Raw genomic sequence first — 12,469 nt, 5'->3', positions numbered from 1 at the left:
CTGGTCTCGGTGTCTGTCTGCACACAGCGTCCCTCTGTATGTCTCAGGTCTTTGTCTCCTCATCCTTAGAGGACACCAGTCACTGGACTTAGGGCCTCCCCGAAATCCAGGATAGTCTCGTCTTAAGATTCTCCGCATAATGACCTGTGCAAAGGCCCTTGTTCTAGAGAAGGTCCCACTGGCAAGGACTAGGGGCTGGGACCGGCGATCTCCCGAGGGACACTGTTCGGTCCCCCCCTTGCGCCAGCCGTGCCCCCAAAGGGCGCTGAGTTTGCGTTTCGTACACAGTCGCATTTGTTCAGAATTTGTCTGAGAAGCATCAAACCTGAAAAGCCCTGCCTCTTGCTCTCTCCTCGCAGGCCACAGAAGCTGCTCCCCTCGGTCAGCTCCGTTCCGGGACGTGCGGCTCGGCGCTGCCCGTTGTTCAGGTGGGAACATGCCCAGCGCGCTGCCTGTCCGCGGCTGCGCACCCGTCTGCCTTGGGCCCCTGCCGCGTCCCCCTGCTGCTCAGACCCTCCCATGGTTCCCTGTGCCCCCAAGACAGCAGGGCCGGGGCCTGTGAGAGTCTGTGGGAGCCGGTCCCGCACCTGATGCTCCCTTCCCTTCGCCGTCCCCTTCAGCACTCTGCCCAGGCGCCTGCCCCCCACACCTCCCTGTGGCTCCTGCTGGCCCTCCTGCGCCCGGGGTCCCCCACCCTCCCCCAGTCTTCTCTGTCCCTGCTTGTCCTCATCTCTTCCCTCCTGACACTTACCCATGTGCAAGGTGACCGGCTTGTGCCTGCAGCTGCCCGGCACCCTGTGTGCGTGCTGACCGGTTGGCGCCTGTCTGCGCCGCTGCCTGTGCTCCCCAGGCGCCGGGTGGGACTTGAGTCGGAGCATTTGCTGCAGGAGGTGGGGGAGCCTCGTTTGCCCCTGGGCCTTTCACTAGGTCACGGTTGGCTCCCGGGGCGGGTGGGCGGCATCGACTCTCGTGACGGCTTGGTGGCCCCGCCTCTGGCCACTCTGCAGTCGTGGCCCTGTTACTCGGGCCTCTCCAGGGAGGCTGGCCCCACGGGAGACCCTGACCCAGGGAGGGTGCGAGTGCCAAGTGGGTGGAGATGCCGACCCTTCCGTGTGGCCCGGCTGCCTGGCCGCCCCAGGAGAGCAGAGCGGAGATCCGCACTGTCGCGGCATCCAGACAGGTAAACACTGAGAACAAGCCCGGGCCCGGAACAGGTGTGACTTTGGGGCCGCTAAGTGAGCGGGGTCGGGCCGAGGGGGTGGCTTATAACCTCCTGGGGTGGCTTTTTCCTCTCCACGTGAACATACGCTTTTAAAAAAAGCCTCTGGGTCCTGTGGAGTAAGGGGACTGAAAGTGCTCTGTAATTATTCACTGATGCTCTTCTGCTTCTGTTTCCCTAGACACCATTTGCCTCTGACTGGAGATGATGTGATGTTTTATTGTAAAACTCACTCACCATGATGGCCACCCAGACCTTGAGCATAGACACCTATCAGGATGGGCAGCAGGTAAGCGGCCGAGCTTTTCCTGCACGCTGCGTTCGGGCGTGGAGCGGCTGCGGAGACGCGACTTCGCTGCTGAGTCCGTCTCCCGGAGGCTGCGAGTTCAATTTCAAGTGCGTGATGCGTGGGTTATGTGCCGGTGCTGGAGGGGCTAGCCGCAGACTCGCTCGGCCGCTTCTCCCCGTGATGCCCCATTTCCAGTGCTCGTGACCCGCTCCGTCGGAGCCGACTGGGAAGTTACCATTTTCATGTCCGCACTAGTGAGCGTTGTTGCTTTTAAAGGGAAGCTGGGTGGGTGAGAGCCGCGTGGCTGGTTGCCGACCTGCGTGGGAGCCACGGCCTTTCCCTCCGCAGGCGTGAGCGGCGGCGGGGCGTCCCAGTGGGCTGGGCGGCGGCATTTCCCGGCCCGTGGGGACAGCCTCGTGCCCGCCCTCCCGCTGTCTGGGCGCTTGGTTCGCCTTGCAGCTGCGGTGAAGGTCTGGACGTTTCGGGTTCTGCGCCCTGAAGGAACTGGGCAGGCGGGGAGTGGGAGCAGCTCAGCTGAGGCCCGGGCGGCCTCTCTTGGGACCCCGAGGTCTTGGGGTGCTCCGTGTGTTCAGAATGGGGGCCAGTCCCCCCTCTGACTTGGAGCCCTGGAGCTTTGCTTCCTGCAGTCCAGAGGTGGTGGGAGGCGGCCCGGAGGCCCCTTCTCCCTGCTCAGATGTTGAGTGCGCTCTGTCACTCCCAGTTACTCCCAGGCGGGGAACTCACATGAATGAGGTTGGGGCGCACCATGGTGAGGTTGGGGGTGAGGGTGCGGCGCGGGGTGGGGGGAGGGGGCGGCGCGGCTGCTCCCCCTCCTGCTGCGTCTTTCCTTGGCAGCCAGTCCCCTGCCTTGCTGGTTCCGTTCCTGACGCACAGACTTTGTTGGCTTTTCGCTGCTGTTGTGGTCATTGCTGGCTCTTTACAAACGTTTAAGGGTCTTAGCTTCTTACAGGAATTGAGGCGTGGGGGTGCTCTCTGCATCTCAAAGTCCTTTGATATTTCCAAGTGATTCTGTTTCTCAAATGCAAAGCTAGTGCTGTCCCCTCTCCTCCCGCCCACAGAGCCCGGCCTTGAGGACCCTGCGTTGCCTTGTCCTCACCTCTGCAGTCAGCTTCTGGGCATGTCTGCCCTGTGACCCTGGCCTGGCACTTCCCTGGGCTCTTTCCTCAAGCAGCAGCGTGGCCAAGGCCAAGGCGTCTTCCATCGCATCCTGGGAAGACTCCCTGACCTGCCCTGGTCACACGGCAGCCTGCTCCCTCCCCACCTGCCCCCTCCCCCTGTCCTTCCCATAACCCTAACCCTAACCCATCCCCTGCTGGCCGAACCTATCCTGGAGCCTATCCCGAGAGTCGCCTCCAGCAGGGGCAGGTCCGTGCCCATGGCGGGCCGTGTCCTGCACAGGGCCGGGCACAGGGAGAGAAGGAGCCTCTCTTTTCTCTTGCCGTGGAAAACTCTCGGTGAACGTTGACTGTTTACTACCCTGCAACTTTGATGTGCCCGGTTTCCTTGGCCATTCCTCCGAGATGGCACATTTAGGTGTTTCTTTTTTACACCATCATTTAAAAAAAAAGACAACTAAAATAAATCTTTTGAGGCTTTTTTTTTTTTTTTAAAGAATTTATTTATTTATTTGACAGACAGAGATCACAAGTAGGCAGAGAGGCAGGCAGAGAGAGAGGAGGAAGCAGGCTCCCTGGGCGATCCCAGAACCCTGAGATCATGACCTGAGCCGAAGGCAGAGGCTTTAACCCACTGAGCCACCCAGGCGCCCCGAGGCTTTAAAATTTAAAAACAAAAGAAGATGTTGTTTTTATTTGACAGAGAGAGACACAGTGAGAGAGGGAACACAAGCAGGGGGAGTGGGAGAGGGAGAAGCTGGCCTCCTGTTGAGCAAAGAGCCCAATGCAGGGCTGGATCCCAGGACCCTGAGATCATGACCCAAGCTGAAGGCAGAGGCTTCATGACTGAACCACCAGGCGCCCCCTTTTGAGGCTTCTCAATAACACTGTCAGATTTCCCTCCAGAAAGGTCGAGTTTGGCTGGGCTGCAGTTAGCTGCTTTAGTGTTTTGTTTTTTTTAAGAGAGACCAACGCTCTCCCGGGCCTGCTGCACCATCTGAAGGCAGCAGCTCGGAGGGGTCCCTGCCCTCTGGACCATCGGTGAGCTGCAGCAGGGTCCCTGTGGCCTGTGACCAGCCCTGGCTGTCAGGGGACCCTGGGTGGGGGCAGGGTTCTTGGCAGGACGCAGGCTCTCCCACCATGTGGGGAGAAGCCCCTTCCCCAAGGGTCCCCACCCAGCTGCTGCCTGGAGGGACAGAGTCCTGGCGGTGAGGGGCGGCCCCGAAGGAGCTGGGAGACTGGCGATCTGCTCTGCTCCGGGATCCTTGCGAGCTTCCTGCGGCGATCTGGGATTTCTTTCTGTGAACTGAATTCCTTATGCTGATGGGTTAAATACCTTACACATAAGTTACAAACCAAATAGCTAGCTGAAAGGAATTTAACTGGTAATATCTCTAGCACTTCCTCTCACATTTAATACAAGTTCTTGAAACAGCCAGTCTTCGCTTTCTGAGCACAGTGACTCTTTTCTCAAACTTTGGATAGCTTATGTGTTCTCAAACTCAAGAGTAGATAGGGGAGAATTTAGAATATGGGGTCTGAGTTGTTTTTGTGACAAGGTAAGAGTGTGAACTCCTCGTGTGTGCTTCTCTTACTGTAGTGTTACTCGGTGTGAGCCTCTAGGGCAGGAAGGGACTGCGGTGACATTATTCATGTGCCCCGTTCCTTCAGTGCTGGGCAGTAGTACGTTTCTGAAAGTCACAAGCATTTCACGGAAACCGGTCCTCACGGCTTTCACGATGATTTGGAAATTTTACTTTCTCTTAGCCATTTGCAAAACGTATTAAGTTCAGAGGAGTTTTGTTGGTCACAGTTTCTGGATACTGTTGCCAGTCATCCAGCCGTCCAGCAACCTCCGCTCCTGTTGCTTTTCTGTCCCATTTGAGAGTCGCGGACTTCGTAGCTCTTTATTCTGTGTTTAGTGACTGTCTTCTCCTTTCGCAGATGCAAGTAGTGACAGAGTTGAAAACGGAGCAAGACCCCAACTGCTCTGAGCCCGATGTGGAAGGAGTAAGCCCCCCACCTGTGGGGTCCCAGACGCCAATGGACGCGGACAAGCAGGCCATTTATAGGTAGCGGCGAGATGCGACGCGCGGGGGTTGTAACAGCAATCACAGGGATCGAGAGCCTTGTTAAGTGGAACGCTAGAGCTGTCAGCTAGGCAGAGTAAGAAGGTTTGACGTGATAACCACGGAGGTGAGAAGTTTGTCAAATTAAGATATCATTCCTGATACCTTAAAAAACGTTTCGGAATATAGATGTACATTTTAGTCAGCCTTGCAAAAAGAAATCTTCAGGCCCAGGTATTTTTTCAGGAGAGTCCACTAAACAAAGAGGGAATGGCTCCCAACGCATCATTCTGATACTAAAGCCAGACAAAGACAGTATTAAAAAAAAAGTACACACCAGTGTGTCTCAGGAACTTAAACATAAAAATCATTAATAAAATATTAAATCCAGTGACATATAAAAAGAATGACATACACTCACCAAGTGGATTTATCCCGAGAACTCAAACGGAATCATTTGTCAAAAGATCAGCCAGCAAGACCCCAACATGATCATACCGAGTGACACAGAAAAGCATTTGACAAAAATCAGCAGCTAATCATGACTCAAAACTGTCAGCAAGGTGGTCGTGGAGGGTCTGTCTTCTAACGACGAAGGCAGCGTCAGGAAATCTGTAGTTCTCCTCGTATTCGATGGCCGGACACTGTTTTCCTCTGAGACTGGGCAAAAGGAGCCCCGTTCGGCACTGTAATAGAAGTCCTAGCCAGTGCGATAGGACAAGACAAGGAAAGAAAGGCATACCAGGGGCGCCGGGGTGGCTCAGTGGGTTAAAGCCTCTCCCTTCGGCTCGGGTCATGGTCCCAAAGTCCTGGGATCGTGCTCTGCATCGGGCTCTCTGCTTCCTCCTCTCTCTGCCTGCCTCTCTGCCTACTTGTGATCTCCTTCTGTCAAATAAATAAATAAATAAATAAGATTTCATTTAAAAAAAAAAAAAGAAAAGGCATACCAGGCTGGAAAGGAAGACACGAAGCTGGCTCTGTGCACAAATGACACGATTGTCGGTATAGAAAAGCCCCAAGATTCTACCAAAAAACTTCCAGAACTGGGTAAGTGAGTTTAGTAAGGTCACTCATGACAGGGGCAACGCACAGAAAACAATCCCATTTCTGTATCATTAATACAGCGGGAGGCTGAGAATTTAAAAGACATCGTTTACAAGAGCTCTGAAACATTTAGGTATAAATCTAACAAAACGCAGAAACTTTATGCTGAAAAACGATAAGATGCTGATGCCAGCAATCAAGGAAAACCTACATGTGACACATACCGTGTTCATGGGTTGGAAAACTCAACATAGTAAAGATGTTTTTTCTCCTGAAATCGACCTGTAGATTTAGCATAATTCCAATTAAAGCCTTAGCAGGATAGTTTTCTACACGTAGACACATTAATTTTGAATTTTATATGGAAGGCAAAATAACTAGACCAGCTGAAACAGCGTTGAAAAAGAATAAAGTTGGATTTGGAGACATCCTGTGGAGTCACAGTAATGAAGATGCCGTGACGGTGGTGAAGGGTTAGGAGCAGATCGCTGATAGCGAGTCCCGACGGAGACATACCAGAGTGTGACTTAGTGGATCTGACAAAGGTGTAGACGGTCCCATGGGGTAGAGGCAGACTTTCCCACAAATGGTGTTGGGAGAATTGGACATTCACATGCCAAAAGAAGATCCTCAATGTGCTCTCACGTTTTGTTTAGAAGTTTACTCAAGGGGCGACCTGGGGGGCTTAGCGGGTGAAGCTTCTACCATCACTGGGGTCCTGATCCCAGGGTTCTGGGATCAAGCCCCGATTCAATCTCCCTGCTCAGCGGGGAGCCTGCTTTTCCCTCCTGTTTGTGCACTCTCTCTCTCAAATAAATAAATAAAATCTTAAAAAAAAAAAAAGTTTACTCAAAACAGAGTATAGATCTAACTGTAAATTTTCAACTGATAAAGCTGGTCTGTCCATACCGTGGCGTATCATTCAGCCACAACAAGGAACGAGGTGGTGACCCATGTGCCAGCGCTGGTGAACCTGGAAGACACCGTGCTGAGTGCGAGAAGCTAGATGCCGAAGGGTGTGTGTTGTGTAATTCCGTTTAGATGCCTAGAACCCTGGCAAGCCTAGAGAGACAGAAAATCGGTTGTGGTGGCCGGGGGCTGGGGTCTGGGGGAAGACGGACAGTGAATGCTGATGGCTGCAGGGTCTCTTTGCGGGCTGATGAAGGTGCCGTAGGGTTGCCCGGTGATGGCTGCACCTGTCCGTGAACAGAGGAGCCCGCCTTGGCGCGTCATGGCAGCGGATAAGCTGTAGCCCGAGAACGGTGTCTCGACAGCGGATGCGCACCTGCACACTCAAATACTCTCGGGCACGCGTGGGACACCCGTTTTACTGTTTCTTTCCCCCAGGCACCCGCTGTTTCCGTTATTAGCTTTGCTGTTTGAAAAATGCGAACAGTCCACGCAGGGCTCCGAAGGCACGACTTCCGCCAGCTTCGATGTGGATATCGAAAATTTTGTACGGAAGCAGGAGAAGGAAGGGAAGCCCTTCTTTTGTGAAGATCCGGAAACTGACAATTTAGTAAGTAAAAGAAATGTTTCATTCTTATTCTTTATTTATTCCAAATTTAAAATCTGTTCAGTGAACTCAAAACTTGTAATCCGGACTTCAGAATGTAGTTGTGCTAAAGGAGGGAATCCGGGAGTTGATGAACTACTTCCCGTATGTGTGACCTGGGTGTGACCCCACGTCTCCCAGCCTTTCCCAGTGACCTCTGTCGGGGGCTCAGAGGAGCTCGTCTGCGCCTGTGCCACCAGGGGGCTGGGGACTGAGGTCCCCCCCAGTATCGGTGAAGTCCCTTGGGGTCGGTGTGCTTGTGTGCATGCTTCTCAGGCAGCATACCTGTGTCTCTGTCCAGTTCTGGGCTCATCCCCGACCACGGACACATCCCTGTGCTCTGTCTGGAGGCTGGTAGTGAGTGGTGGCAGGTGGCTGTGTGCAGACTCGAGGCCCTTGCACACAGAGCAGGGCGGCCTGCACAGCGGGCTCCCACGCTCCTCACTGCTCGCCCCGGCCGTGCCGCCTTGGCTGGGTGCCCTCCTCCCCGGTCGGGTGCCCCACAGCCCATGCTGAAGGACGGGCAGACGTGGTCAGTGTCAGCGTCGCTTGTGCACCCCTCAGGGCAGTGGAGCACCAGTAGCCCGAGTCAGGGGCGCGCTCCTTCCCCGGGCTGCCATTAGAGCCTGCTAACCCCCAGCTCCAAACCGGGGTCAGGGCCCCCGTCCGCAGAAGAGCGTCTTTAGGAAATCTTTTCCTGAATAAATGTCGCGGGTCTGTGTGGGTTTTTAACTTCTCATCATGCATTCAACCTCCGTGAATTTTCCCGGGGCGCTGTCTGACCTGGAGCAGCCTCCAGGTACCTGCCCTTTTGGGGTGAGAATCAGAAGCTTGCTCGGCCTCTGAATCTGTCACACTGCACCACTGCGTGGCCGCGGGGACAGCCAGAGGAGGGGACCCAGGCTCTCCTGACCGCAGAGGGCCAAGCGGAGCTTGGCTGGTTCCTTCGGCAAGTGCACACGAGGTGTGAGACCAGGATCCCAGCAGGAGGGGCTGGGCTTTGGGCTGTGGAGTCACAGGCACGTGGTGCTCATTGGGACAGAGCGGAGTCTGCAGCTGTGGGGCGGGTTACCCCGAAACTTAGTGACTTAATAAAGTCACAGTAGAACTTTTAGATCTTAAAGGGCAGACGTCGTGCTAGGGCCAAAGTTCTCAGGCTTCCCACCAGGAGCGCAGTCCATGAAAGGCAGAGTTGGTGAGTCGAGTTTTATCGAAAAAAAGAGCCACCTGTGCTGTGGGTGTGGATCCGACCCCACTGACGGAGGGACCGAGGGAGACACAGGAGGACAGGGAGGGTGAGGGCCTTGCTCTGTGGAACGGGGCAGTGCTGGGGCCGGGCCGAGGCTGGGCCGTCTCCCGGCGCTGGGACTCACCGAGGGCGGCAGGGGGACCATCCGTGTCCTCGCACAGCAGATGCAGCTGAGATGCCAGAGGCCCGCGGCGCTGGGGTGACTTGTCATTCCACATGTTTCAGACGTAATCCCCCTCTGTCGCTGGCCCTGCAGACGGCCATGGCTCTGCGGCGCTCAGGCTGAGCCGAGAGAGGCTGTGTGCTGAGAATCCCAACTTCCCGGGATGCTGCCGTTTTCTTGTCTGAGGGTCTTTCATTTCCTCTGCTTCTAGATGGTAAAAGCAATCCAGGTTTTGCGTATCCATCTTCTTGAGCTGGAAAAGGTTAATGAACTGTGCAAAGACTTCTGCAGTCGATACATCGCTTGTCTAAAGACGAAAATGAACAGTGAGACTCTGCTCAGCGGAGAGCCCGGGAGCCCGTATTCCCCCGTCCAGTCCCAGGTACCTGTTTGGGTCCTGCTCTGCTTCGCGGTGACGGTAAGGTCCGCGGGGGCGATGGTGCCGCCTCCTGAGACCAGCAGCCCCTCCAGAGGGCCTGGACTGTCACGGCCTTCCCGGGGCCAGGACAGCCCTCTGGGCTTCATGCGGTCGTGGACTGAGGCCTCCGTCTGCTCAGCGGAGCCTGGATCCCGGCTGCGGAGGACGGAGAACCAGTCCTCGCTTTCCTTCTTCTTTAAAATAAGGTTTTTTTTTTTTTTTTTTTTTTTTAAATGATTTTTATTTATTTATTTATTTGACAGTGAGAGAGATCACAAGTAGGCAGAGAGGCAGGCAGAGAGAGAGAGAGGAGGAAGCAGACTCCCCGCTGAGCAGAGAGCCCGATGTGGGGCTCGATCCCAGGATGCTGGGATCATGACCTGAGCCGAAGGCAGAGGCCAAACCACTGAGCCACCCAGGCGCCCAAAATAAGGTTTTTATTATTTCTGGAAATTGTGGTAAAACACGCGGATCACAGAGTGTACCGTGACATTCAGCGTATTCACACTGTTGCTCAGTCGCTGTCACCAGCCGTCTCTGGAACTTTCCATCTTCTCAGACTGAAGCGCTGCCCCTGTGGAGTACTAACTCCCCACTCTTCCCTCCCCAGCTCCCACCTTTCTACTCTCTGTGAACCTGGTCCGTCCAGGTTCCCGACACGAGCGGATCCCACCGCATTCGTCCTTTTGTGTCTGGCCCGCGCCACGGGCGTGATGTCCTCGAGGTGGGCGCACAGCGGAGCACCCTTACCCATGAGCCGTTTTCGTTCTGTGGCGCGTAGTGACATCGCGTCGTGCTCACGGTTCGCACCTTCCTGACGCCTGATGGTGTTGGCCGTCTTGCCTGAGCTTGTCTGCTGTCTGTCCATCCAGCTCACATCTTTGCCCATCTTCTGATGGGATTTTCTGAAACTGTTGACTTCTCAGCACATTCTAGATACTAGTCTTTCATGAGCTAGATGGTTTGGGAAGGTTTTTCTCCCCGGTCTGTAGCTTAGCTTCTCATCCTCTTCTCGGGGTCTCTTGCGTTGTAAACATTTTAAATTTTGATCAAGTCCCATTTGTCAACTTTTCTTTGATGAGCTGTGCTTTTGGTGGTAAGTCCAAGAACTCTGCCCGGCCCCAGGTCCCAGGGACTTTTCTCTAGGATTTTTTGTTTTGTTTTGTTTTGTTTTGTTTAAGATTTTATTTATTTATTTGACAGAGATCACAAGTAGGCAGAGAGGCAGGCGGGGGGTGGGGTGGGAAGCAGGCTCCCTGCTGAGCAGAGAGCCCAATGCGGGGCTCAATCCCAGGACCCTGAGACCATGACCTGAGCTGAAGGCAGAGGCTTAACCCACTGAGCCACCCAGGTATCCTTTTGTTTCATTTTTTGGTTTCTTTTTTTTCCTGCATGTTTTATGTTTCACATTTAAATCCATAAGCCTTTTGGGTTAGCTTTGGTATGAAGCGTGAGGGTCTAGGTCGAGGTTCTTTGTTCTGCCTCTGGCCGCCCAGTGCTCCAGCACCATCTGCTCCGGTCCCTCCCTTGAAGTGCTTTTCCGACACTGGGGGCAGCCGGTCGGGTGTTTGTGTCCATCCGTCTCTGTTCTCTGTTCGGGTCCGCTGATCGGTGTGTGGACAGCAGCCGGTTGGGACGCTGGAGCTATCTAAGAAGCCTCACATGTCGGTAGACGGGTTCCTCCCACTGCAGTCTTCGTTTCCAAAGTGATTTTAGTTATTCTAGGTCACTTCCATAGAAGTTTTGGAATGATCTTGTCTGTATCAACAAAACAGTGCTGCTGAGGTTTAGGTAGGAATCGCATTCAGCCTGCTTATCGTCCCGGGGAGAAGCGAGGTCTTCCCCCCGTCCACTCCCCCGGCGCACAGACCGGCGCGTCTCTCTGTTCATTCGCTCCTCTGTCGTTTCTCAGTGGTGTTCTGTAGTCTCGTGCTGTAAGGCCCACACGTGTGTTTGTAGAATCACACCTAGGTGTTTCTTTTCTTCTTTTTTTTAAGCAGTTACAGGTGGTGTTACATTTTTAACTTCAGTGTCCCTGCTAATATTGAGAAATAGTTGATTTTGTATGTTTATCCTGCATCCTGCAACCTTGCGGAACTCCTGTCTTAGTTCTAGGAGGCCGTGTTCACAGCTTCCTGACGATGTCTCACCTGTGCAGTGATGCCAGCCATGGACAGGAACTGCTCTAGTCCTTTCTTCCAAGCTGTGCGCCCATTTCCTTGTCTTTCCTTACTGCGTTGGCAGGGATGCCTGGTGCGGTCTTGAATACCATTGGTGAAAGTGAACGTCCAGCCTTTTCCCCAGTCCTTAGAGAAAAACACTCTGTCTTTCACTATTAATTACAGTTTTAATGGCAGGTTTTCCTGGATGCTGTCCATCCGGTTGAAGAAGTTCCTCTCTATTCCTTTTTCTTCTAAGAGTTTCTGTTATGTTGCGTTTTGTCAAATGCGTTCCCTGTGTGAATCGATAGGGTTATGTGATTTTTTCCTCTTTCTACTTGAAAGTACTTGATTTGTTGCATACTGAGCTGGAATAAACTCCTCCTGGGCATGGCACGAAATTCTTTTCATGTAGCCTCCTGGGTTCTGTTGGCGAGTATGCTGTCAGGCGTTTGTGCCTGCTTCAAGGGATGCTGGTCTGTGGTTTTTGTTACGGTCTCTGTCCAGGTTTGGTACCAGGATAGTAGAGCTTTATAAAGTGAACAGAAGAGTATTATTCCCTCCTTTCCTGTTTTCTGGAAGTGACTACGTAGAATTGGTGTTACTACTTTACATGTCAGATAGAATTCTTCAGTGACAGTAGCTGGACCTGGAGATTTCTTTTTTGAGTTTTGAAGTTACGAACTCGGTGTCCTTCATGGTTGTAGGGCTGCTCAGATGGCCCGTGTCACACAAGCTCCCCTCTCAGACGGCAGAGGCTCGCGTGGCAAGTGGCTGCGGCCCGTCTCGCCTGCTGCCGTGTGTAGGGTGTGCGATGCCCTCTGTGTCCTTCCTGGTCTTGGTGATAGGTCATCTCCCTTTGTTTTCCCCGAGTCTTGTAGACGTGATCCATATACTGGTCGTGCGGAGAACCAGCTCTGCTTTCGTCGCTCTCTGGTTCTCTGGTTTCAGCTTCGCGGACTTCGCTCTGATCTCTTCCAGTCCTCTCTTCTGCTTGCTCTGGTTTCCTTTTGTTCCTCCGTGTTTCGCTTCTTGAAGGTGGGAGCTTGGATTATTGATTGGGATGAAGTCACTTTTTTCTAACCAAGTTGACACGGCAGCCTGCAGAGTAATTGTCTCCGCACGATTGCCGCCAGCACTGCTCCGCTGCCCAGGTACCCGGGTGCCC

At 53.7% G+C, this 12,469-nt stretch overlaps 1 protein-coding gene across 8 annotated transcripts in view; it reads left to right on the top strand.

The window, feature by feature from the left end:
* The window catches only part of PKNOX1 (PBX/knotted 1 homeobox 1), a 62,834-nt gene that overhangs the window by 30,001 nt on the left and 20,364 nt on the right, over positions 1-12,469 (top strand). For 7 of the 8 annotated variants that reach the window (XM_045084423.1, XM_045084424.1, XM_045084418.1 and 4 more), the window contains 5 exons: positions 360-428; positions 1,401-1,508; positions 4,589-4,716; positions 7,105-7,276; positions 8,936-9,106. In XM_045084423.1, coding sequence (XP_044940358.1) covers positions 1,458-1,508; positions 4,589-4,716; positions 7,105-7,276; positions 8,936-9,106 — 522 coding nt within the window. In that variant the 5' untranslated portion in view covers positions 360-428; positions 1,401-1,457. The other variant, XM_045084422.1, reaches the window with a different exon arrangement.

Source organism: Mustela putorius, unplaced genomic scaffold, assembly GCF_011764305.1.
Source record: "Mustela putorius furo isolate JIRA1106 unplaced genomic scaffold, ASM1176430v1.1 tig00000765_pilon_pilon_pilon, whole genome shotgun sequence".
Taxonomy (NCBI): Eukaryota; Metazoa; Chordata; class Mammalia; order Carnivora; family Mustelidae; genus Mustela; species Mustela putorius.
The sequence above is the reverse complement of the archived record's forward strand: the minus strand, read 5'-3'. Positions and strand labels throughout refer to the sequence as shown.